General features: G+C 38.5%; 2 protein-coding genes across 2 annotated transcripts; both read left to right on the forward strand.

Moving 5' to 3' along the window:
- Positions 1–518: 518 nt before the first annotated feature.
- On the forward strand, positions 519–4,364 carry LOC128943667 (synaptonemal complex protein 1-like). The gene is made up of 7 exons (XM_054286544.1): positions 519–586; positions 1,941–1,999; positions 2,389–2,458; positions 3,026–3,099; positions 3,520–3,628; positions 4,149–4,201; positions 4,359–4,364. Exons 3-7 carry the CDS (start codon positions 2,392–2,394, stop codon positions 4,362–4,364), a joined length of 309 nt encoding a protein of 102 aa, XP_054142519.1. The 5' UTR covers positions 519–586; positions 1,941–1,999; positions 2,389–2,391.
- A 135-nt stretch (positions 4,365–4,499) lies between these two features.
- LOC128943668 (synaptonemal complex protein 1-like) lies at positions 4,500–22,083 on the forward strand. The gene is made up of 14 exons (XM_054286545.1): positions 4,500–4,564; positions 5,004–5,071; positions 5,990–6,051; positions 9,709–9,771; positions 10,438–10,500; positions 11,300–11,416; positions 12,000–12,110; positions 12,776–12,868; positions 13,782–13,856; positions 14,292–14,351; positions 15,569–15,715; positions 16,026–16,112; positions 16,198–16,269; positions 22,018–22,083. The coding sequence occupies exons 3-14, from the start codon at positions 5,995–5,997 to the stop codon at positions 22,081–22,083; spliced, it is 1,011 nt and encodes a 336-aa protein (XP_054142520.1). The 5' UTR covers positions 4,500–4,564; positions 5,004–5,071; positions 5,990–5,994.
- Positions 22,084–23,169: the final 1,086 nt, after the last annotated feature.

Below are 23,169 nucleotides of genomic sequence, written 5' to 3' on the forward strand. Positions count from 1 at the left end.
GAGAAAGTGATTATTTTGAGAAGTTGCAGGCACCTGTCCTGTGTGAGTGTGTGTATGAAGAATAAACCTGTAAGTGTCTCATTTGCTGGTAAATTATTGTTCATTAATTACTGTATCTTTCATGAAAAAGATGACTCAGCATGTAATACCAGATAAAACAGACTTCTGTCTACTGATGCCCTAAATGACTTTTTCATGAGGGATTTGAGAAATCAAAGTGCATTTCTAATACATTTTTCAATAACAGTGTCTTTTTGCATTTGTTCCCCATGAAATCAGTTTGAAAATGGAAAACTCCATTTGAAACTGGAAGATGAGATATGTGAAAATAAAGATCTCTTGAGAGAGTAAGTAATAGAACCAAGGATATATTTTTGTGGTGGAAATAATCCGTTTTCACATGGGCAGTTTTATGTAGCTGTTAAATATTGAAGGTCATTTCCATTGTTACTCCTTAGGTGTACAAAGTACTGTGCACTCCTGTGCAAACATGATATTTTTCCCTCCTTTAGAGCTGCTGCTTCGAGGCATCTGTGTAATCTGCTCAAGGAAACCTACACTCGTTTCACAGAGAAGACCAGCAAATGTAAATGCTTTTTTAGTTTTTCTTTATCAGAGTAAATGTGCTTCTAGCTTGCTCTGAATTCACAAACAGAAGCAAGAAGAAGAAATTTCTCGTGCTGTTCAGAGAAGTTCTCCAGTTGAGATCGACTGGATGTGGCTCTCAGAATGAGAAGTGAATTTTAAGTGGCTCACAAAATTGGAAGTGAAGCCCCAGGTCTAACAGACTTTTGGTTTGTAATGCTAAATGCAGAAGGCTTTTGAAGGCAGTGAAATTGTTTGCTGCAAGGTTGCCAGCCTGGGAGCTCTTTGGTGCCCAAACAGTGCTCCAGGTTTGAGGCAGTGCCCACAGCCCCGACTGGCACTGGCAGCCACTGCAGAGCAGGGCAAGGCTCCCCAAGGCTGCTCAGCCCATTGAAGCTTTGCAGTCCCAGCCACACACTGGGAATATATTCAGACATAAGAAGTGACACTTCATGCCTGTTTTTAGGCAGTAGAATCTACTCTAAATTCCCAGCACTCTGGAACAGATTTCCAGAGCTGACATTTCCTGTTTTCAGCCATCACACATTTGTGGGGAAAAAAGGTCTGAACCCCAAGGTATAATGAGTAACTGGAATTCTTCTCATGAAACTGAACAAGCCAAGACAGTTGGATAACCTAATGAAGTTTAAATTCTTGAGGTTTTAAAACATGTTCTTGATTGGGAATTTTACTTTATATGCAATTTAGAATTTTACTAACTTGATCGTGGAGACTTAAGAAGTGTCTGTTTCTTTTTTGTCTTAATTCTAGAAACACTAGAATAGTTGGAATACACTTAATTCTAGAAACACAGTGCATAGATGTACTGTTCTTTTTTGATACCTGTTTCTGTTACTGTTCTCTTTTTAATTGTTTTCTATCAATTACAAAGGGGAAAGAAAAGAAGGAAAATATGGACATGGAGTGTTGCAATTTTATGACAGATCTGTGGTTATAGGTATCTGCTGATAGGAAGAAATTCAGTGCTAAACCCTAGATTACAATTTATAAATACTAACAGTTTTGATACATTATTATTCAACAGCATTAATACTATAATAGTTAATATGGTCACATAAGCTGATCCAAAATTACACTTTTCACAGAAAAAAATATCTTGGGAAGGAAATTTAAAAGCTGAGCTTGCTCAGTGTTTCAATGAAATACATATTTTCCCTAGATTCTAAATTTTTTTGGATTGTAACTTTTGGCACCATGTTTCATAATGACTTATTTAATAACAATGGAGCTGATAATTCCTTTTTTAATTCATTATGCTGATTAAGTATTATGACTTGGGCAGCTGGCATTCTTGTTCAAAAGAAAAACTTTCTCATATGTTCTTGCTTTGATAGATGAACAGGAAAAGGAAGCAACAATACAATTGTATGAGGAACTTCACAGCAACGTAGAAGTAAGTGACCAAGCTTGATGAAAGGAATGTGAGTTCTGTGAGCTGAGCTGAGTTCCATGTTTATGTTGGGATACTGTTTGTGTCCATCATGTGTGGGTATCATGTCATGTGTGATGCAGGAAGTTGTGTTTTCAATCCCTTTTCAAGAATTATTTTTGTGTTATATCAAACACGTTCAATGGAGAAGGTGCAGCAGTGTGTGGGATGTAGATCCCTGTGATCTGGGTGATGTGTGCTTAGTGCTGGGTCACTGCCACAACTTCTGGCTTCTTTTTGGGCTCTGTTTCACCTCCCTGCTGGTTCCTCAGAATGGTTGAGGTGGGCAGCAGCCCCTGGAGAAGTTCCAGGGTTTCCAATATTGAACTTCAAGTATTAAATTTTGTTTTTAGAGAATGACAGTGGCATTTGAAGAGCTTCGTGTGCAAGCAGAGAACGACAGACTGGAAATGAGTTTCAAATGTGAGAATTCTGTTTATTGAGTTTATGCAGCTGGCTCAGTTTTGTACTTCATAGCTTGTGTTACACATGCAGTGTCAGGGCAGGCAGATGTGAAGTGCTGGAATGGTGAGCAGCTCACACTGAGACACTGGGACCCTTCTTTTATTCCTGCTGCCTTTGGTCACTGCCTGGCCCCTTCTGTTGCTGTTCCACTGGGCCAAATCTGAAACTTTATTTTTCAAACAGTCACTCAAAATTGAAGTTTTGTCTGTGAGGTACAGTCTAGAGATCAATATTTATTTCACATAGTTTGTTTATTTAAATGAGAATCCACTAGTGTATAGCTACAGAAACTTTAGCTAAATGCTCTCTCTCTGTATGTATAGCCTGCTATGTTCCTGTTTCATTTTCACATGGTCTTTTCTGTTTGTATTTTGATTATAAAATCAAACATTGCCTCAAGAATTACTCTTGGGAAACAAATGCTAGAACTGTAGAATTCCAAGCAATCTTAAAGTGGAAGTTGTATTGAACTTGGAGTATATCTCAGCTAGAATGTTAACTATGGATGTTACTGTATCTCCAAAGTAAAAGAAGAAGCAGAAAAAGTGGACAAGTTTGAGAAAGAATGCAGACTGGAAGTCAGCCAAAAGGAAAAGCAGGTTTGCTCATTTTACCATCTAAGATGTAGAGCTTTATTTGTGCCTAAAGGGGCAATGCAAGAGCCAAGAAGTGTTTCTGGGTATTAGTAAAAAAGACAAAATAATGTCTGAAGCTGCATTTAAGTCAAATCTGCTAAGTTTAATGATGTTTCAGTACCTTTAGTCTACTGGAATTGATGGTTTGATTTTGAATTGGAGAACTTTTTTGTTTAGAGTAATGTGACTTGATCAATATTTGGCTAAGATTGTATCTAGCCAAATATTATCTATCTATCTATCTATCTATCTATCTATCTATCTATCTATCTAATCTAACTTGAATGACAGCAAAATGTCTGCTTATCATAGCTGGGGTACAAATGAAAATTATTATCTGTCCCTTTTCCAGACTTCATGATGATATTTCTTGCATTTTTCTAGATTTCAGCTCTTACCATACAGAGAGATGAAAAAGATGATGTCATAAAAGACATCAAGGCTCAGCTGCAGATGTCACAAAATAAGATTGCTGACTTAATGGAAGCAAAATGTAAGAGTTCTGCCTGCTGTGTTTAAATGTAATTGTTTACAGAATTTCAATGTAGTTGTTTATGATTGTTTATTTATTATATGTAATTGTTTATTAGAAGCATAGGAAACAGGGCCATGATAGTCTTATTCTGTTGCTGGTTGGCAGCAGAATTTTGGGGCCTTGAAGGCCTTATTTTTGTTTGGAACAGGAGCTGCTCATGTGGGAGCAGGACTGGCAGGGCAGTTTTTAGGGTGAGTCAAGCAGTGAGAGCTTTTGAAAATTGCAAGGGGAAAATATGTTGCTTCAGTTTTGCAAATTTAAAGTCAGGCAGATGTCACTGAGGAAACTTACTTTTCAGAACTTACTTTTCAATATTTTAAGCCATCTATACTCAAATTTTATCTATCATTTTATAGTAGATGATGTCAGTACCATTGGTCTTTGTTACATTCTTTAAATGTATGTAATTTTCCATTTTTAGCAGCATTTTTTAGTAAATATCCTATTTTTAACAATATAAACTTTTTTTTTTGTTTAGTACATAATGAAGAAATGTTAAAGGAATCCCAGGGCAGTAAAGAACATTTGAGGGCAGAGCTGGAAGAGGCTAAAATTTCATTGCAAAAGGCAGAGGTACCCCTTACTTATAGCTCTATAATAGAAATAGACTAGATGAGCATTTGCATAAATAATTATGGATACTTTAGACACGAAACAGCTGTAGCTGTTTGTTGGAAAACATATTTAGAAATGATACCATGTCTTGAAGGTTACTCAAAAGAACTTGGAAACTGAATTCCAGACTACAGTGAAAACATTAATTCAGGTTACTGGAGAAAAGGAAGAGCAGGAGGAAGAATGTAAAAAAATGAAGGCTTTGCTTGCAGCACTGACAGAGGAGTTTGAGACTTCTGTTGCCAATTTGAAAAGCTTGCTGCAAGAAGAGCAAAATAGGTAAATTAATGAGTTGAAATTCCAAGAGTGATCTTACAGGTTGCAGTCTATGACAAAACCAAGAACAATTGGAAATGAAGCTGAAATTTGGAGGGTTTTTTCACACAGTGGTCTAAATGCAGAGAATTTAATGTAATTTTTTTTGTTTGTGATAGTTGATACTGTATAAAAAGTAAATTTTTGCCCCCTTCAACTTGCATAATTCTGTCTTTAAAAAATACAGATTTCTGTAGATATATATTTGTTTACTTTTATGTCTACTGTTCTGAGGTTGTAAAACTGTAATTTGATGTGTGTTGCAGGCAGATAAATTATCTGCCTGTTAAAAGTTAAATGTTCTTAAAGTGCTTGTGGTAAGACGTTGTCTTATTGTCCTGTAAGTTTCAAATCCAGTGCTTTGTACTCTACATTTGGGATTTTTCATTTACCATTTCCTTAGATTAAAGAAATCTGAAGATGATTCAAAGCTGCTTACCTTGGAGCTCCAGAATAAATCTGCTGAACTGGGTAAGGCTTGTAGAAAGGCAGAAAATGAGCTGGGCAGTAATAAAAATGTTTTCTGCTTTTTTCTGGAAATGGACTGTCTCTAGTAGTTGAAGAAATGATTTTACAGTACCTGTACCTGTCAGGAATGCCTGGATTTATTTTTACTCAGCTGATCCCTTTTCTTTGGGGGTCATTGGTGCTGGCAGCAGCCAAAGGGCAGTGCTGTGCACAGCTCCAATAGTCAGACCATTCATGCATGAATTCCTCTGGAGGTAATTTTGGTTTGCAGCTCAGAGCAGCAGCACTGCAGGTGCCAGGAGTGACTTGTGCAGCAGAGATAAAACCTCCCATGGAGGTTTCTGTGACCCTCCCCATGCTGGAAGTGCAATGATGCTGGCAGGGGTTGTTTTTAAATATCATCAATTTGATATCCTGTGGTTTCTAGGGATGTGCTCCTTAGTCCCCAGAGTAAGAGCTCTGCCTTGCTGTTGAGAACTTGTAAAAAATACCAGAATTGTGACTGTGCACACAGAAACCATCTGGAAGTTAGTAACAACTGGTTTCCTTTCTCAGCATATCCATCTGATACCTTCAGCAGTTCAGATTTTTTCTGGAACAATGCAGGTGCAGCAATACTTGGAGAATACTCCAGTCTTACAGTCCATGGTTTATTTGAAGCTATAATTGTGGAAAACATCATAGGCTCTAAATTTTATTTAAGATAAATATTTAGCTTCTCTTCAGATATAGATTTGCTAATGTCTGAATCATCTTTTCAAGTCTACATTTAGATTAAGTCATAAATTAGCTTTTCATTTCCTTAAATTAATCCAACAAGTTTTGAGAACTGGGTATTGCAAAAGGGTAAATGTTTTATACTGCCTGCTAATAATGAAAAATTATTCCTGTTCCATTCATTTTACATTCCATGTGCTGTAGAAGAGATGACTAAAGTAAAATGTGATAAAGAAGTGCAACTTGAAGAGCTGTCAGAAACTCTGGTAAATGTTCATTTTATTAATCTCATGGCATTTGCTCTTCATATGAAATTCCTCTTGCTTTGTAAGTATCTTAAATGCCATAAATAAACACCATCTAGTCTACCTTAACATTTCTACTAAACTTTCTCACACACAATTTCAGTGTTTTCTTTGAAGAACTTCTTTATTGCCTCTGTTTTTCTTGTCTCCCATGCTTTTGGTTTTTCTTGTCTCTTGTGCTTTTGGTTTTCCTTCTCAAGGTTTTTGGTTATTTCTTCTTTGTTCATGCCCATTCAAATGCCACTCCCTCTGGATATAAAGTTTTCCCATTTTTTCTTCCTTCCAGGAAGGTAATTAGCTCTGGCCTCTGTGAACCCTGCTGTGCTGTGACACAGGCCCATTTTCTGTCACAGAAGTCAAAGCTATATGAAATACACTCTTAACAGAAGTTTATTTTCATTATGATTTTATATTTACAAGCCTAACAAGAATCCATATCAACTCAAGTTAAGATAGTGTGAAATCAGGTGTGCATTTTACTGTGTCTGCTTGTTGTTATAATCTGTGCATTGAGGGTTCTGAACTGAGTTTCACTCATTTTCTAAAATGGGCAAATTGGAGGACTTTGATTGAAGAAGAATCTTGAGGCTACTGTAGAAAATATGCAGAGAGAGAAAAATGTGGAGAGAGAAATGAAAATGCTCTCCAAATGAGAGAGGTCTGAAGCAGGGCAACAGTAACATGTTTTTAGAAATACTGAAGTTGCACATATTGAACTTGTATACAAGTTTATACATAAGAAACAGCACCCAGAGCAGGGTCCCACCCGAATTTTGCAGCCCAGGTAATGAAACTCACAGCAGGGGACAGACATGAACAGCACTGGTGTCACAGTTCACTTTGTCACACCACTTCCAGATCCCAGCAGAGATTGGAAAGATGCAATCTGGATAATCCATGGCATGGATGTTGTTGGGTTCTTCTGAAAGCCTTGTGCTCTTAGTTCATGTCTGATAACCTCCAGCAGTTGGAGTTTGCACATGGGAACTCAAAACTCTTCATTTTGCAGAAAGAATTCCATGGTTTGAAAGCACAGCTGACATGTACAGCTGAGAAGGAACAAGATTACTTAAAGCAGCTTGTGACTCTGAAAACAGATCTTGAACAAGAGGCGTATGACCATTTTGAAAATAGAATGTTTCATTAGTTTTGGTGTAATATAGAAGTTGCTTTAATCCACAGTGAAATGAACTGTGATTGTTTTCTAATGGAAGTTTTGAACCACATATATGACATTATTTATATACTTACATTTCTAAATTCCACTTTCTCTATTTATATGTATTCTATGGCATATGTAGTTGTTCCATATCTCTCTGACTTATTTAACAAGAAGAGAAAGTTTCTGAATTCATTGTTAATCTTGCTTTAAAATACATAATCTTCACTAACCATTATATTTATATAAAAGTTGACTCTGATTTTCTTTCCTTCTTCTGTCACCTTTTTACATCTCTCTGACTCTGCTGCAAAGCTTATATTTGTAGATAATTCCTGGACTTCTTTCAGCATGGAATAACACTTGATAATGGGTATGTTTAATTTAAAATGAGATTTCAAAATGCATCCTCTTATTCCTCTTGGCCATTTGTTTTAAATTAGGTTAAAGAATGAACAGCTAACAGTGTATCTCAGTAAGCTTTCACTAGAGAAAGAACAAACAGCACAAGAGAAAAATGCTGTGGCTGCAGAACTCAAGAAACTGCAAGAACAACAAGAGGCAAGTTGTAAACTTCCAGCTTTCTTGAAAGGACAATACTCAGTTTGACAAATGACTCAGTTTTGCAAATTAGATGATGAGCTGCAACATGACTTGGGTCTGTAGAGTACCTGAGCTATTTTTTGTGTTTGAATTGGAAAGGAAGTGTATTTACACTTGTGAACAAGGCAGGTCTGTGTGCTTTGGATGGCTTTGAATTTTTTAGGAAGTCACTTTGAATTTTATTTCTTTGCTGACACATGGGTCTTTATTTAGGATAGTAAGAAAAAAGAAGACAATACAAAGCAGTTAGTTGAAAATCTAGAAGAGGCAAATAGCCAGCTAAGGCAAGTAAAAGCAAATATTATTAACTGATATTGTTAAAGGAAGTAGACTCAAATAGTTAGTTGTGTTCAAATGCTGCTTTCTGGGATTTTTTGTTTAATGTTTTTCTAGATTATCTAGGTAAACAGAAACTATTCAGAATTGCTGTTGGCCAAGTAGAAATTTTCTCAGATTAGAAATACCAATTGCTGCAGGAACAATGTTTGCCATCATTTTGTATTCCATAGTAAGAGCTGTCTTGTTTTGCATTAGACATCTCAGGTGTGAAGGAAATTCAAATGGAAGTTGAAGGTTATGGATGAAATGTGACAAGGCAAAACTGGATCAGAGTTACTCTCTGTATCCCCAGTTCAATAGGCAGCTCCCATGTTTCACAGCTGCATTGCAATAGTCCAGGTCAGGATGTATTTTCCTGGGGTTCCTGGAACATCTTCTCCTACTTAAAAGAAGCATGGACAGTTCACATATTGACTTACTGGGCCTGTTGCTGCATTTTAAGAACATTTTCATTGAGCAGCTTATGAAGTTCCCATCAACATTAGCAGCTCTTTTTAGAAAATAAAATATGGGTTTATTAGAAGTACTGAAAACAAGTTAAAGGCAATATGTAAATATTTACTAATGTTTGTTAATTTGGTACTTAGAAATGAACTGGAGTCTTTGAAGGAGAAAATGGCAAAGACAGGTGAAGAGATGAAAAGCACACTGGATGAAAGAGAAGAAAATGTATGTCCTGTGTCATGAAAATATCTTACAGAACCTGCAGGGCAGCATTCAATGTAAAATCTTTGTTGGGATTTTTTCTGCAGAGCTCTGCCTGGGGGATGTGATCTCTGCCAGAGGTTTCTTCTTTCCCAGCTGCTGCCAGCTGTGCCCTTGTGTGTCCACATGTGAGCCCTGGTATTTCAAAAGACAAGCACAGTCACTGGGATGTTCACTCTTTGCTGGAAGTTTAATATTAAAGATTTATTTGTTTTCAGGCAAACAGAGAACCTGCTTTTCTGGTTTTTATATACCCACTCAGTGATGGATGGGCTCTGGATTAGATTTTTATATGTACTGTGAGTTTTAGCTTAAATAGATTCAAACATTTTTACTTTCTTTCTATTGGTTCAAAGCAACCTGGGGTTTTTAACATTAGAATGGATTTCAGAATTTCATTGTAAAAGCCTAATATTTACAATTTTAATTTCAGGTTAAGAGAACTGAAAATGAAATTTCAAGAAAGGAAAAGCCATTGAAGATTGTAGAAAATAATTGGGAAAATTCATTTTTTCATGGATGTAGGGAACTTCATACAAGTGCATTTTTTAAATTGTGAAAATGCTGGGGGTTTTTTTCTTCTTCTTTCTTAACTCCATAGCCACTAAGGAACTGGTTCACTGCTGTTAATTAACATCTTGTGGTACTTTATGGCTAAAACTCTGATTATTCTGACATGGCAGCTGGTGTTTCAGTCCCATTGGAACAAACCAGACTGGTGCAAGGGCAGATTTGAGAACATTTACAGGAATTGCTCACATAGGGAGTCATTTGTTGAACTTACTAATTCATGTCTGAAATATCTCTTTCAGATGAATAATCTGAAGAAACAGGTGGAAAATAAAACCAAATGCATGGAAGAGTTGCAACAGGAGGTGTGTAGAGATTTTAAATGTCACAAATACATAAACACATTATACTTTGGGTTGCCTTTTCAGCAGGTTTGTGTCTGCTGTGATGTCTTTAGATACACCTATGTAATTTAAAAATTCTCCTTTTTTATCCTAACCCTGAGCAAACTAGGGAGTCAGCTTTGGAATCACTTGATTTGTTAAATGAGCCTTAATTTGAAAAAAAGCAATTACAAAAATAATATCTTTAATAAACTTCTACTCTTTTTCATTTAATGCATAGTGTTTTTTATGTACTTGTATGAGTATCTCAGTTATCACTAGTAGAAAAGAATTCTGCACTAGCACAAATTGTATAAACTTCACTGTAAAAATAAATAACTTGTATTTTTGGTCATGACATCTTCACACCTTCTGTCAGCAGCATCTTAGTTTTAATTCCCATTCTGCTCCTCATTTGTTATTCCCTGCTGCTGCTCAGGAGGAGCCTTTCCTAAGGTCATGAAGAAACAGTAATTATCACAGAAATTAGCTGAACATTCATTTGTTTGAAGAATTGTTCTGGAACCTGAGTTGCACAACAGAGAGTTATTTGCCTGATGAAAGCTGGAATTTCTTGATGCAGTTAAACCATGACATAATTCTATGAACTTATTAAGATACAGTGCTTGTTTTGTTTTATTTCAACAGAATAAGGTGCTGAAAAAGAAAATTACTGCAGAAAGCAAGAAAAGCAACACTTATGAAGGGAAGGTAGGTTTAAATAACATCATGTAGAAGATGAGGTGAGTGTTTTAAGTCCCAGTGTAAGTAATTATAATACTTGTTAAATACATTCTGAGCTGGTTTATGGATCTGGGATACAGACTTTGCAGGAATGAGCTCATAGTTTTTAGAAGATGCTTCCATTTTAATCATTGGGCACTGACTATTGGACATTTAAGAGATGGATTCAAATTGCAATTAATGATGTTTCTTATCTGTTCCTTACTTTTTTTTTCTTTTGTTGATAGTGGTATACACATATATATATATATATTACTCTTTTTAGTCTGTTCCTTAAATGTGTTCTGCAGTGGCAATCCCTCTGATGGGAATATTGTGTCCAGCTTTGGGTACTGCACTTGAAGAAAAGTGGAGTTTTTTGAGGATATTCATATGATAAACTTAAAAGGAAAAACTGTAATCAAAATGCACAGCTGGGAGGAAAATGTACCATAAAACCTGTGAAAATCTGATACAGATTTACAAGAGAGAAGAAACAAACATCTGTGTTTATTTTTTCCTGAGGCATTCAAAGCATTTAGGGTGACTGCTTAGGGCAGTCTTCCCCATTGTGCTGTTGCCATTGTTCCTTTGAGTATTTTCTAACTCACTTCAAGCCAAAGTTCAACTCTTTATTAAAAAAAAAAAACCTGAACTTTTAAATAGGAAACACTTGAATCATACCTGAAAAGTAACAGTGTTTGTGCTCAAAAATAAGAGGTAAGAAAAAATCATCAACATAGTAATTACTAAACAAATAACAGCAGCAATTCTGCATTCTCCAAAGGTGAATAAATTGCAGTTAGAGATGGAAAATATGAACAAGCAACATAAGGAAGAAGTTGACATCTATAAAAAAGACATAGAAACAAGAAAAGTAAATGAAAATAAACTTCGTGAAGAGGTGAGAGGTGTTAATTTTTACTGCAATTTATTTTTTTTAATTTAAAATGTTTTTATGAAGATTTATTGGCCAGAGTCCTTGCTCATATTTCAGTCTTATTAACATAAATGGAACTTGTTGTGAATCCCTGTGAACAAAGCTTTAGTACATTAGGTGCTTAGGTTGAAGTATTTGAATATGTCTTTGAAAATGAGAACTCAATTAAAAATTCTTTCTTTCAAGATATAGTTCAAAGAAATTCCACCCTTGGTATAAAGTCAGCCCAGTTAAATTAGATTATAACTTCTCCCACATTAGTATTTTTCTGCCCACACATTTTTTGATGGCAATGCTAAGAAATGTTAGGGCGGAGTGCTTGAAATGGCCTTTTGGTTTGCAGTGAGCTTGCCTGCCATGGCTGTACCTTTGATCTTGCCCATGTAAACAATCTGCAGAAAAGATGAGGCATTTGAAAGGGATCTTAAAAGCAAATAAAGGCCAAGTGGGACTGCAAACTTTGTACCCACAGGGGGAAGAAGAAATTAAGATTTTTTAAAAAATATATTGTTATGTTGATGAATGAAATGCAATTTATTACTGACAGGTAGAAAAGATGAGGTTGCTTTGTGATGAAACTGCAATGATACAGAGAGAAACTGATGCCAGATGTCAGCACAAGATAACTGAGATGATGGCACTGATGGAAAAGCACAAGGTCAGAGATTTTCCTGCTTGCTGTGGTTTGCAATGGGTGATACCATGTCAATACCATGTTTATAACTTGTGACACCACGTTAATGACCTTTCAAAAGCAGAAACAGGCCTGAGTCTCAGAAAAGGAAGCTGAACACATGCTGGACTTTGCATCATCTAAAATCAAATTCATTTGAAGATTTTGAAAAGATTCCTATGGGCAGATAATTCCAGTCATCTAAACTTCTGGGATTTCTAGATTTTTTTTCAATTCAGGCTTCCTTTGATACCATCTGAATGCAATATTTTTCAGTATCAGTTTGGCCTCTTTCTCAGAGGTTACCTAGTGACTGTCAGCAGTTTAGCCTGACACATTTTAGTTTACCTTTCTATTCCTCATTTTGCAATATCTTTAGCAGATACAGTAATAAAGATGGCACAGCTGGCTCTTAGTGCTGAGCACATATTGCTGCACAGAAATAAAGCACTCTCTGCCAGTCCACAAAATAATACTTGAATTGAGCATTTTCTGTTTTACAGTTTGTGCAGAAGCATCAATGAATCTTTTCTTTCTGAATCCTAAGAGCCTGGTTTGAAAAAATGATGTTTTAAGACTGGATAACTCCATAATTGTAACATTTAGTCACATGTTTTGAGTTTGTTGTTGGTTTGGTTTTTTTACCACAGAATGAATATGATAAATTGGTTGAAGAAAAAGATGCAGAGTTAAAAGTATACAAAATGAAACAGCAAAAGCAGATATCATCAGAAAGGGCACTGGTAAGGAGCACTTTGCAATGGTCAATAATTCAGTGAAGGGGCTGATGTCCTTGTGGAGTGGTTTTATACTGGCTAAGTGCCAGGCGCACACAAAAAAACATTCACTCATTTTTCTCTGCTGTAGTTGAGCAGTGAAGGGGAAAGAAAAATTCAGGGACTGAGTTGAGATAAAGATTAGGAGAAAAACACTTTGAGGGTAAAGCAGATTCGAACTTAAATAGTATCAAAAATTATTATTAATAGAATTAAAAGTGAGTAATGAGAATTAAAATAAACCTTTAAAACACTTTTTTTCCCAATCCCTGCCTCTTGCCCACCCACAGCACAGAGAGACAAAAGATGTGATCTTCAGTCAGTGTGTGACTTCTAAAGATCTTTTTTCAGTTTGCTTCGAGAGTTTCTTTTCCTGCTGTGCTCTGGGGTCTTTCCCACCAGAGACAGTTCTCTGGGAACTTTTCCAGTGTGGTTTGAATTTTTACCAGTAGCAGTCCCACCCAACCTGCTGCACCAGATCTTATTCTGGGCACTAAAAACTCCAGATGTTTCTAAAAAGAAATTGGAGTAGCAGTGTGCTTGTGTCTGCTCCTCCAGCTAGTGGGTCATGTTCTGACTCCCCACTTTGAATAGGAAACTTATGTTTTAAATATTTAGATTGTGCCCTCTCACTCCTGTTCTCCCAAGGGTTTTAAGCTATTACCTTGAACACTTCTGATCAAATACCTGTTTCTAACAGTGCTTCAGTCTTTTTTAAACAAGCTAAAGCAAAGCTTCAAGTATAGGGCTGAAAAGCAAATAGAATTATCTTGTGTACCTAATGAGTGTCCCTGTTAATTAGTCCCTGTCTCACTTGGGACTGTTTTCCTTTTTCTGGGCTGTGCATAGTTAACCCTGTCCTTTATTTAATGGTTTGTAGGAAAATGAGCTGTCGTGTTTGAAAAAGGAACTGTCCTCCCTTAAGGAACAACTGAAAGCAGAAATGGAAGAAAAGGTGGAGTTTTTTATTCACTGAGCAGTGGGGGTGAGAGGTGTGGCCTGGGCTTGTGCTGTGGGAAGAGCTGGATTAGAAATGAAACTGAACAGAAAAATAGTGACTTTGGAATGCTGGGGTTGTGCTAAATCTGGTCATCTATTTGTGTGAACTTTGTAACAGTCTGTGATTATAGATTATATATAAATAAACAACAAAACAAAACTCTCCTTTATTTTTGGTAATTTTAACTGGCTAAAGCAAAAAAGTTCCCTAAACTGCAGGGGTTTTTTCAGTGACTTTTGAATGCTGGGGTTGTACTACATCTGGTCATATTTTTGTGTGAACTTTGTAGCAGTCTGTGATTATAGACTGTGCTCTGTCATTACACCAAGAACATTTTTAACAACTGAAATCAAATAAATATTTCCTTGCTGTCACATAACTCTTTTGTAGGAGAATCTCGTAAAAGAGCACTCTGGCAGTATGATTTCTGAAAGTGAAAAGAAACACAAGGTAACTTGAACTTTTTAATTGCTTTTAGAATTTGGGAGTGTTGATATGTGTAGAATCAATTGAAATGCCATGACAATTTATTTGCATTCAACAAAAGACATTGGAATGCTTTTGACTTCAAACTTTTTAAATTATAGAAAATACAAACTTATGTTCCTGGTACTCCTAAACCTTGTTTAGATCTATACAGTGAATCTATTAATGTAAAAAATAAAAAGTCTCCAAATTATATTCCTAAAATTAAAAAAATAAAAGTAAAAATAAAAAAAATGTGTTCTTCAGAACAGGAAGCCCCTTGGGCAGTCCAACATTGAAGTTTTGTAACTCCTAACAGTGAATTTTTCTTGTTGCATTTTTCTGCCTGTATTTCTTACTTCTCTTTCGATGATTTTTTTTTTCCCATGGGATAAGAAGGGATTTTAAAGGGTCACACCATTCCATGGAGATATTAGACAGCAGTTTCTGGGAGGGCTCCCAGTGTGTAATTTTTCTTGCTCAGTTGTTGATATTTTATGTCTCTAGAATTGTTTTACATAGTCTTAAAAGTGTCCATTTGTAAAGGCACTTTTCCTCTATAGAAGAGAAAAAAGCTGATATAGCTGTAAAAATGGTCAAAGTATCAAAGTAGTCCTGACTGCAGAACTCACCCTTCTTCCTGTAAGGAGTTCACTTGTGGTTTTCACATTGGAACAATGGAATCCAGCACCATTTTGATGTTATCTGTCAAAAAAAAGGTTGCACTGGACCATTCAATGCTTCTCAGTTTAACTTCTAATGAAAAAACTATTTTAAGTAACACCAATCTTGATATAGCTATCAGTCTTTCTCTGGAAGCCTTTTCCTGCAGTTTTGTTTGTTCCCATTTTCTTTGATGTTTGATAGAGTCCAATGGAGTGGCTACAGTTCAGAATAACCTAAATTTCTGCAGATAAGCATGGAGAACTTAAATACAATGTGCCATGAAACTCAGCTCTTCCATAGCTTCCCCTTCATTCTCCTCATTTGGCAACAAAAATAGTATAAAAAATGATATTTATACCCCACCCCACTTTGTTTGGGTCTTTGCTCCATGTTTGGATGGAAAGATCAGAGTTCCACCATTTCTCTCAGGTGAATTCTTGGACACTCAGACTGTAAACTGGGTCCTGAGTTTGGCTTTAGATTCCATACTTACCCCATAAAATATAATCTAAAAAGAAAAACATTTTCTTTCCCAGACATGTGTTATAAAGACTCCTCCAAGGGATAAAATGCAGAGTGGAAGAAGCACAAACCTGCCTGCAGAGCAGAGCAGCAGGAAAAAGCAGAAAGTGCTTGTGCAGCTGGACACTCAGTCAGACAGCTCTGAGCACACTGACCTCCTGGTAAGAGTCAGAGAACAAATCATGTGCTGAGCAGCTCTTTGTGCTCACTGCTGGGGCTGAGAATGGAAATAAAGAGTTTGGGCTTCCACATTCAAGCCAATATTTATGTATATTTTTAATTTATTGGTTCTTTCTGGAACTGTAGTTGTATGTACATAATTAACATTCTTTTTATGGAACTGTTAAGCCTCATAATGACATCTTAACTTTTTTTTTCATAGTTTAATATCCTTAGGGGGAAAGAAAAAGTATTTTTAATATAGTGTGACTAAGTAACTTTCAATTTAACTTTTAACTTTTAATTTAATAGAGCATAGTCTCAGAAGAAGAAATGTTTAAAAATTTGTACAAAGATTATCCACAAGCTTCACAATTACATTCCACAGCACCAAAAAAGGTATGTTAGCCTTTCCTAAGATTAAACCAAGCAGTTAATCAGATTGTTTACAGAAACTAAAGGATGGCTTTATTTTCCTTCCTAGAGCCCAGCTCCATGCAGCGTGAAATCTCCAGGCTCTGCTCTGAAACTCAAAACCATGAGGAGAATGCGCGAGGTGGGCTGGACTGCACTCTCCAAAATGGACAGGAAAAGGAAAATTATAGATGCTGTAAAGCTCTTTGCTTAAAATGCAGAAATATCCAGTGCCCTGGCATTGCTTGCAGGGCTGTTTTTCTCTCAGAGTTAGTGCTTTGTTGCATTTTTCTGTCATACTCAGTGTGTTTAATACTATGTTCATTCCTTTACACAAATAAACTTTAGAGATCCATAACTGCAACCCCTGCAGAGCTTTTTCCACCTTTCCTCCCTTGTGCTTCAAAATGTTGGGAAAAAAATTGGCCAGTTTTAAATTTGGAAATAAATAGAACTACATAGAAAGTTGTTTCAAAGCTGTTTCTAGCATTAGAAATTCTAGTTTTAAATAACTTCTGTTCTTTTACATTTACTCTGTTTCTCTTAACACATAAATACTTAGTGGAGAAAATGTAGCTGTTAAATGAATGTTCTTTTACTGAAGTCCTCTTGCTTTTTCCTGCATTTTAATGGCTGTTCGACCAGTCTTTTAGATTGTTTTATTTTCAGTATGTTAAAATGGTTTTGAAACTTCTACAATTTCAGTAGAATTACTTGTATTTAAAAAGATTTCAGCTTCATAAGGAGTAAAATATGCATGTTACAAGATTGTGAAGACAATGTGAAGATGCCATTAAATTGTTTATCTGAAATATAAAGTGTGGGACTATTTGTTGTTGCTTTACATATTTGAACACAGACAGAAATCACCCACCGGGCCTTCCTAAGGACCAGCACAAGTACAAGGATAGTTTAGAACATCTATTTCTGTATTAATCCTTGATTAATCTTGGTTTCACAACAATGACAAACCCTACTTCAGAGCCTAGACATAACAAGAAAACTACAAGTACATCTTAAAATATCATGAAAAATCAAAAATCCCAAATGCAGCTGAAGTGGGAAGCAAAACATATTTGTTTTATTATTTTTGTGTAGTCTTAGGGATAGGCCAGTAGTTTGGGTTCCTTATGTTGAGCTGTTGAGCAGTGATGTAAATGAGATTTATTATTGTATGTAGCTAACAAATATTGTGCAAAGACCTGGAAGAATATGCTGTGCTTTCTTCATGAGCACCTGAAAGTGAAAAATGAGAAGTTTGTACTGCCCGCTTCTAGACTCAAACAGTAACTAATCAATTAGAGCCTTGGTATTTTTTAGGGACATGAATCCATGGTATATCACATAATTCTCCTGATCCTGTGAGTGTGTCCTGTGAGGTGCTGTGTCAATCACCTGAAAAAGTACAAAAATATTGCCAGCAACACTGCAGAAAGCTTGCAGGAAATGCAAACAGCAGGGAAGGGTGTAAAATCACATCTGCCCCTTTCTGTGCCTGTTTTCCTTAATGGATGAGGGTGCCCTGCTTGAGGCCATGGCAGCAGTGCACGGCTCCATCTCTCCTGTCTCTCTCTCTGGCTTCAGGCCCAGTTCCCTGGAGCACCCATGGGGGAGAATCCAGGGAGTGAAAGAGACAAAGGGCCCAAACTCCTGGGCTCAGACACAGACAGGTCCATGGGGGAAGGAAAAGCTGTGCAAGGAAGTAAAGCCAGGAATTCATTCCCGGCTTCCCACAGGCAGGTGGGTGTTCGTCCGTGCCCAGGTGAGCAGGGCTCCACCCCAGGCAATGGTGACCTGGGGACACAAATGCCATCACTGCCAGCATCCCCCCTTTCTGCTCCTTCCCCCTCTTTCCAGACTGATCCTTCTTCCACACGCTCTGGGAATGCCCTGGGCTTGAGTCAGGGTCCCTGTCCCAGCTGTGTCTCTGCCCCTTTCTGCTGCTCCCCCAGCCCCTCGCTGCCAGGGCAGGATGAGGAACAGGAAAGGCCTTGGCTCTGGGTAGGAACAAAAACCTCCTGGAACCTTCCCTCTGTTTCCAGGCCAAACCCAAGCCCTGCCCCAGAGAAGCCCCTGGGAAGGAAGTTCAGTCTCCCCAGCCCAAAGTAGTGCCCAGAGCCCATCCCAGCCCCAGGCACTGCCTTCCCCAGAGCGTCTCCTCTAGGGCAGGGATGGCCCAGCGAGCACCAGGCCGGTGGCGATTGCAGCTCAGGGGAAAACAGGCGGGAGGGGATCCATGCTGGGAGTTCCAGTGGTGCTTTATGGGCCAGCACACCCAAGGGCTCCAGGCACCAAGAACCAAGAACAAAGCAGGGCCCAGGGTTTTATATGGGACAAGGGAGGTGGAGCTTTGGTGTTGCCATGGTATTTTGTGAAAAATCCCTTTGCCAGGAGTTTTCTCCTGAGAAGCTGAGAAGCCTCAGAGGAAAAGAAAAACAATCATTATCTGCTGCTGTGGAATGCAAGGGGTGCATCTTTGATTGGTCCATGTTGGTTGTTTCTAATTAATGGCCAATCACAGTCAGCTGGCTTGGACTCTCTGAGAGTCACGAGCTTTTGTTATCATTCCTTTCTATTCCTTGCTGGCCTTCTGATGAAATCCTCTCTTCTATTCTTTGAGTATAGTTTCAATATATCATTTTCTTTTAATATATTATAAAATAATAAATCAGCCTTCTGAAACACGGAGTCAAGATTCTCATCTTTTCCCTCATCCTGGGGCCCCTGCAAACATCACCACACTTTGGGTCTGAGGCCAATGGGCAGAGGGAACAAGGGCGGTGCAAAGGCGGGACAAAAGGGCAACAACCAACTGGGATTCAGGGGAGGAGCTGCAGGGAACGGGAACCAATAGGAAAGTGGGAGTGGGGAATGTTGGAGATGAAGGGGAGACGACCATCCTTTAATGCATCGAACTCCAATTTTATTGATCAATCAATCACCTTAAATAACAAAGTTAATGAACTTCATGCATATTCTGTAATCCAATTTCATGATAGGCTAACAGAGAAACTTCTAACCACTCCTCTTGTTTTAGAATACCTACAATTGTTTATTAAAAACAGAACCAGTGTTCCCAAAACTTCTTCATCAGTTCTCAGGGTGCCAGCTTTTCCCAGAGACGGTGTTCTTCTTGTTATGGGAAGACAGCCTGAGAACTTTATTGTTTATAAAGAGAGTCTAATTGTTTATAGAAATCAGAAGGCTGAGAACTGTTAGGAACTGCTTTACTTTTCCCTTCTACTTTTCTCTCAATTATATGTCTCATGGCCTTTTTCTTCAAGCCATTCTTGAAAAACTCTCCAACATTTCCCCCGTTTTCCTTTCTTTGAGAGAAAAGAGGTTAGCTTGCCAGGTTTTCTCTATCATCCTACTAACCATCTTTTGAATGCAACAAGGTAAGATAATGGTGAAGTTTTTCCTCATAGAAACTCTTGTGGAGGAGGCATTACCAGATGTCAAGAGAAGTGCAGACCCCGCTCTGCCAGGGCTCAGCTGCACCAAAGGCCTGAGGATAAACAGGACACTCAGTGTCAGAAATGTGATCCTGTGGAGAAGGATCAGAACCAGTGCTCAGAGGTGGAACTTGCTTAAATAACAAGATCCACCCTGCGCTTGGGCTGGTATTCCATTCCAGGCTCTATCTCCACAGATTAGAAATATTCCTGTGGGTAATTTCTTAGGTGTCATGATACTAGAGCCTTTACACTGGTTATAAAGTTGTTTGGACACTATTTCCGGGCTTAGAGATGAATCCAGAGTAGCTGATGTCTGTTTATGCTGACTCATCCTTTGAAAATTAGAGTAATCAAAGCTGTAACTCCTCCAAGGCTGAGACAAAGCAATGACTGATTAATCTGTCTAGCAAGTGTTATCCATACATTATCTCTAGGTTGACTAAAATGTGCTACCTTTAATTCTTCAGCTACTACTATACTGAGCAATATAACAAAAGTGAACCTCATTTTTCTGTTTTTGTATTGACCTTCCTTTTCATATCAGTTTTCAACCTTACTGTTCCTGACACCTGAAAACCACACCTTTGTAACCTTCTAATGCAGTTATCTAATGCTTAATTGGGATCTCCTCTTATAGGACCTACAACAGAATGTTGTGTTAAAGGCACCAGTTTTCTACACCTTATTGAGGCTATATATGAAGCACTTTGATCTTTAACCTTTTTCAAAATACACTGTACCTCCCATCGATAATAAGCCAAGATTTTCTGCTCATGAGATTCATAAAGGTCTAAAGCTGAGGCAGTGTTTAGCTCTGTATCATTCCATAGTGCCTGCTCCCAATTATGTTCCCAGATATGCCTATAATTACAGGTGTTGCACCATAAATGAAAAAGTAACAACTGATCACAACCCCCACAACACAGTGCAACCCAAGCAGCACAATTTAGGCTGTGATATTCAAAACAGTTCTCTTTTGCCAGTCCTCTTATATGGAAAGATGATAATGATTCAATAATGTCAATCAGTTCCCTCGTCGTCCGGCAACGGCGTGTTATGGCCTTATCAGGCATTGCAGGACAGGTGGTAATTGGACTACGAAAAGAAAGCTGTTAACTGTTTTCATTCATGCAAACCTGGAGAGGAGGTGAACAAGCCTGAAAATGCTCCTTTCTGTCCTTACATGGGTTTCTCAGAAATGTTCAAAGTCAGTTTTCAGTTAGTAATCCTTTAGTCACTTGGCTCAAATGGCATCAACTGGGTGATTCTCAGTCCTTTGTTAATTTGGAGTGGTGGAAAGTAGTATGCATTTAAAGCACTTAAAATATTTAACTTAACAGACTTATTTGCAAATCATGTAAAATCACTTAAATCTACTTCAAACTTAACAGAATCTAACTTAACTTACTTAATAATACTTAACAAAAATTAATTTTCTTCAAATCCCACACAACTCAAACCTATATATAATTTAAACTTAGAAGACCTCGAACCCAACCGAAAACAAGCTCAACAAACTTAACCTTAACATTTAATGGCACTTAATTGATAACTTAACTTAAACTACTTAATAACAGATAAAACTTACTATAGAAATAATATATGGCATTCACTATAACTCACCCACGGGCCCGATTCCAAAACACTCAACTAAAACAACTTTTCTCACGTTTTTTGCTGCAGCATTTATACCAAAAAACACACTCACAACATCTCACTCATACAATCCATCCAACACATCTCAACATTTTTAAATTTTTCAAAACACAGCTTTAGAGTCTAATGTTCCACCGGCCCAGCCATCCGGGCTTCTGATGTTCAAAGTCTCTGGTAATACAGGTGTTTCCAAGACAGCATAACCAATGCCGAGCCAAATCGGCCGAAATTTGACTCCTGCATTCATTTACGCCGATTTCTGCTTTACAGTCTGTGCTGGGGAGAACAAAAGATCTTTACTAACTTAGGTGAAAAACATCCTGACAGCAATAGTCCTTGGTGTCGCTTGTTTAGTTTCACTAATCTTTTAATTGCAATAGGAATCTTTTCTTTTGTTGACAAGAGTCACAGTTATTACGGCTGTTAGATCTTAAACTGTAGCTTTTGCTGGCTACGGGGCGGAGGGAGAAACGCTCCCGCTTGAAAAAGCGCTCCGGTCCCCCGGCGCTCGTGTCGGAGCGGGCAAAAACTCCCCCCTCGCGCTGGGCTCTTTGTTTACTCACTGTTTGCCGGCTGACTGCTGCAGGCACCGCTGCACGCGTGGCTCCCCCCGCCGTGGCGCGGCTCCTTCGCTCCCCCCGCGGCGCTCGGCTCCCGCGGCGCCGGCTTCTTCGGTCGCTCCCCCCGCGGCGCGCTTCGGTCGCTCCCGGCGCGGCTCCCGCGGCGGCGGCTCCTTCCGCGCGGCGGTTCCGCTCTCCCCGCCGCTGCCTCCGCAGCAATTCAGGCGGTCGCTCGCCGCGACTGCTCACCGTGGCGGCGCGCCTGTGCCGGGTTCGGAGTAGCACAGCACCGCAAGCGCCATGAGCTGCGGCTGCTGTTTTGCACTCAGAGAGATAGTAACACAGCGCACCATACATCACTCGCCATGGCTTGCTTAGCTTCTTGGCAGTTTTATCACTCTCTAAAGCAGCCTCTGACAATAAATCACCGAATTCACGCCATGCTGTTAAGTCGTAAACCTTACGGAAAATCCCTTTATCATAGCCGTAAGTCCAAAGTCCTGTTAATTCCTTTTGCCAATTCATTCCCTTAATTTGTCTTTTTTGCAAGAAAGTAATAAAAAGTTCTATGCAGCTTGCCGGTCCATACCTATATAAATGAGCGCGCTCTGCAGCACCTCCGGCGTCGGCCGCACTTACCAGCCAAGACCCGTCTGTTACGGTCGCTTGGGGCCGGCATGCATCGGCGGACTTCGTCCGCTTTGTTTTCGTGCTTATTGCTGTTCCGCAGCTGCTCCTCGGAACCTGGACAAGTCCTCACCTCCCCGTGGTTTTCGTTATCCCCGAGAGCGTTCGATCGTGGTTCGGTATCGCGTCCAGGGGTCAACCATTTGTTGGAGATGAGGGGGAGACGACCATCCTTTAATGCATCGAACTCCAATTTTATTGATCAATCAATCACCTTAAATAACAAAGTTAACGAACTTCATGCATATTCTGTAATCCAATTTCATGATAGGCTAACAGAGAAACTTCTAACCACTCCTCTTGTTTTAGAATACCTACAATTGTTTATTAAAAACAGAACCAGTGTTCCCAAAACTTCTTCATCAGTTCTCAGGGTGCCAGCTTTTCCCAGAGACGGTGTTCTTCTTGTTATGGGAAGACAACCTGAGAACTTTATTGTTTATAAAGAGAGTCTAATTGTTTATAGAAATCAGAAGGCTGAGAACTGTTAGGAACTGCTTTACTTTTCCCTTCTACTTTTCTCTCAATTATATGTCTCATGGCCTTTTTCTTCAAGCCATTCTTGAAAAACTCTCCAACAGGGGAACATTCTAGAACTGGGGAGGAGAACAAGGATGATGTAACTTGGGTCACCAACATGTAACGGACATGACGCCAGCAGGACATGCACCAGGGGACAAT

The sequence above is a fragment of the Melozone crissalis genome, unplaced genomic scaffold (assembly GCF_028551555.1).
Source record: "Melozone crissalis strain CALT ecotype California unplaced genomic scaffold, PUWL_Pcris_2 ptg000053l_1, whole genome shotgun sequence".
NCBI lineage: Eukaryota > Metazoa > Chordata > Aves > Passeriformes > Passerellidae > Melozone > Melozone crissalis.

Bases quoted from the DNA above. Each gene is read 5' to 3' on its own strand.
- LOC128943667 (XM_054286544.1), top strand. From the start codon at position 2,392: ATGACAGTGGCATTTGAAGAGCTTCGTGTGCAAGCAGAGAACGACAGA. The intron at 2,459-3,025 runs GTGAGAATTCTG...GTATCTCCAAAG, and splicing joins ACTGGAAATGAGTTTCAAAT to TAAAAGAAGAAGCAGAAAAA. The intron at 3,100-3,519 runs GTTTGCTCATTT...GCATTTTTCTAG, and splicing joins TCAGCCAAAAGGAAAAGCAG to ATTTCAGCTCTTACCATACA.
- LOC128943668 (XM_054286545.1), top strand. From the start codon at position 5,995: ATGACTAAAGTAAAATGTGATAAAGAAGTGCAACTTGAAGAGCTGTCA. The intron at 11,417-11,999 runs GTGAGAGGTGTT...TATTACTGACAG, and splicing joins AAAATAAACTTCGTGAAGAG to GTAGAAAAGATGAGGTTGCT. The intron at 16,113-16,197 runs GTATGTTAGCCT...TTTCCTTCCTAG, and splicing joins ATTCCACAGCACCAAAAAAG to AGCCCAGCTCCATGCAGCGT.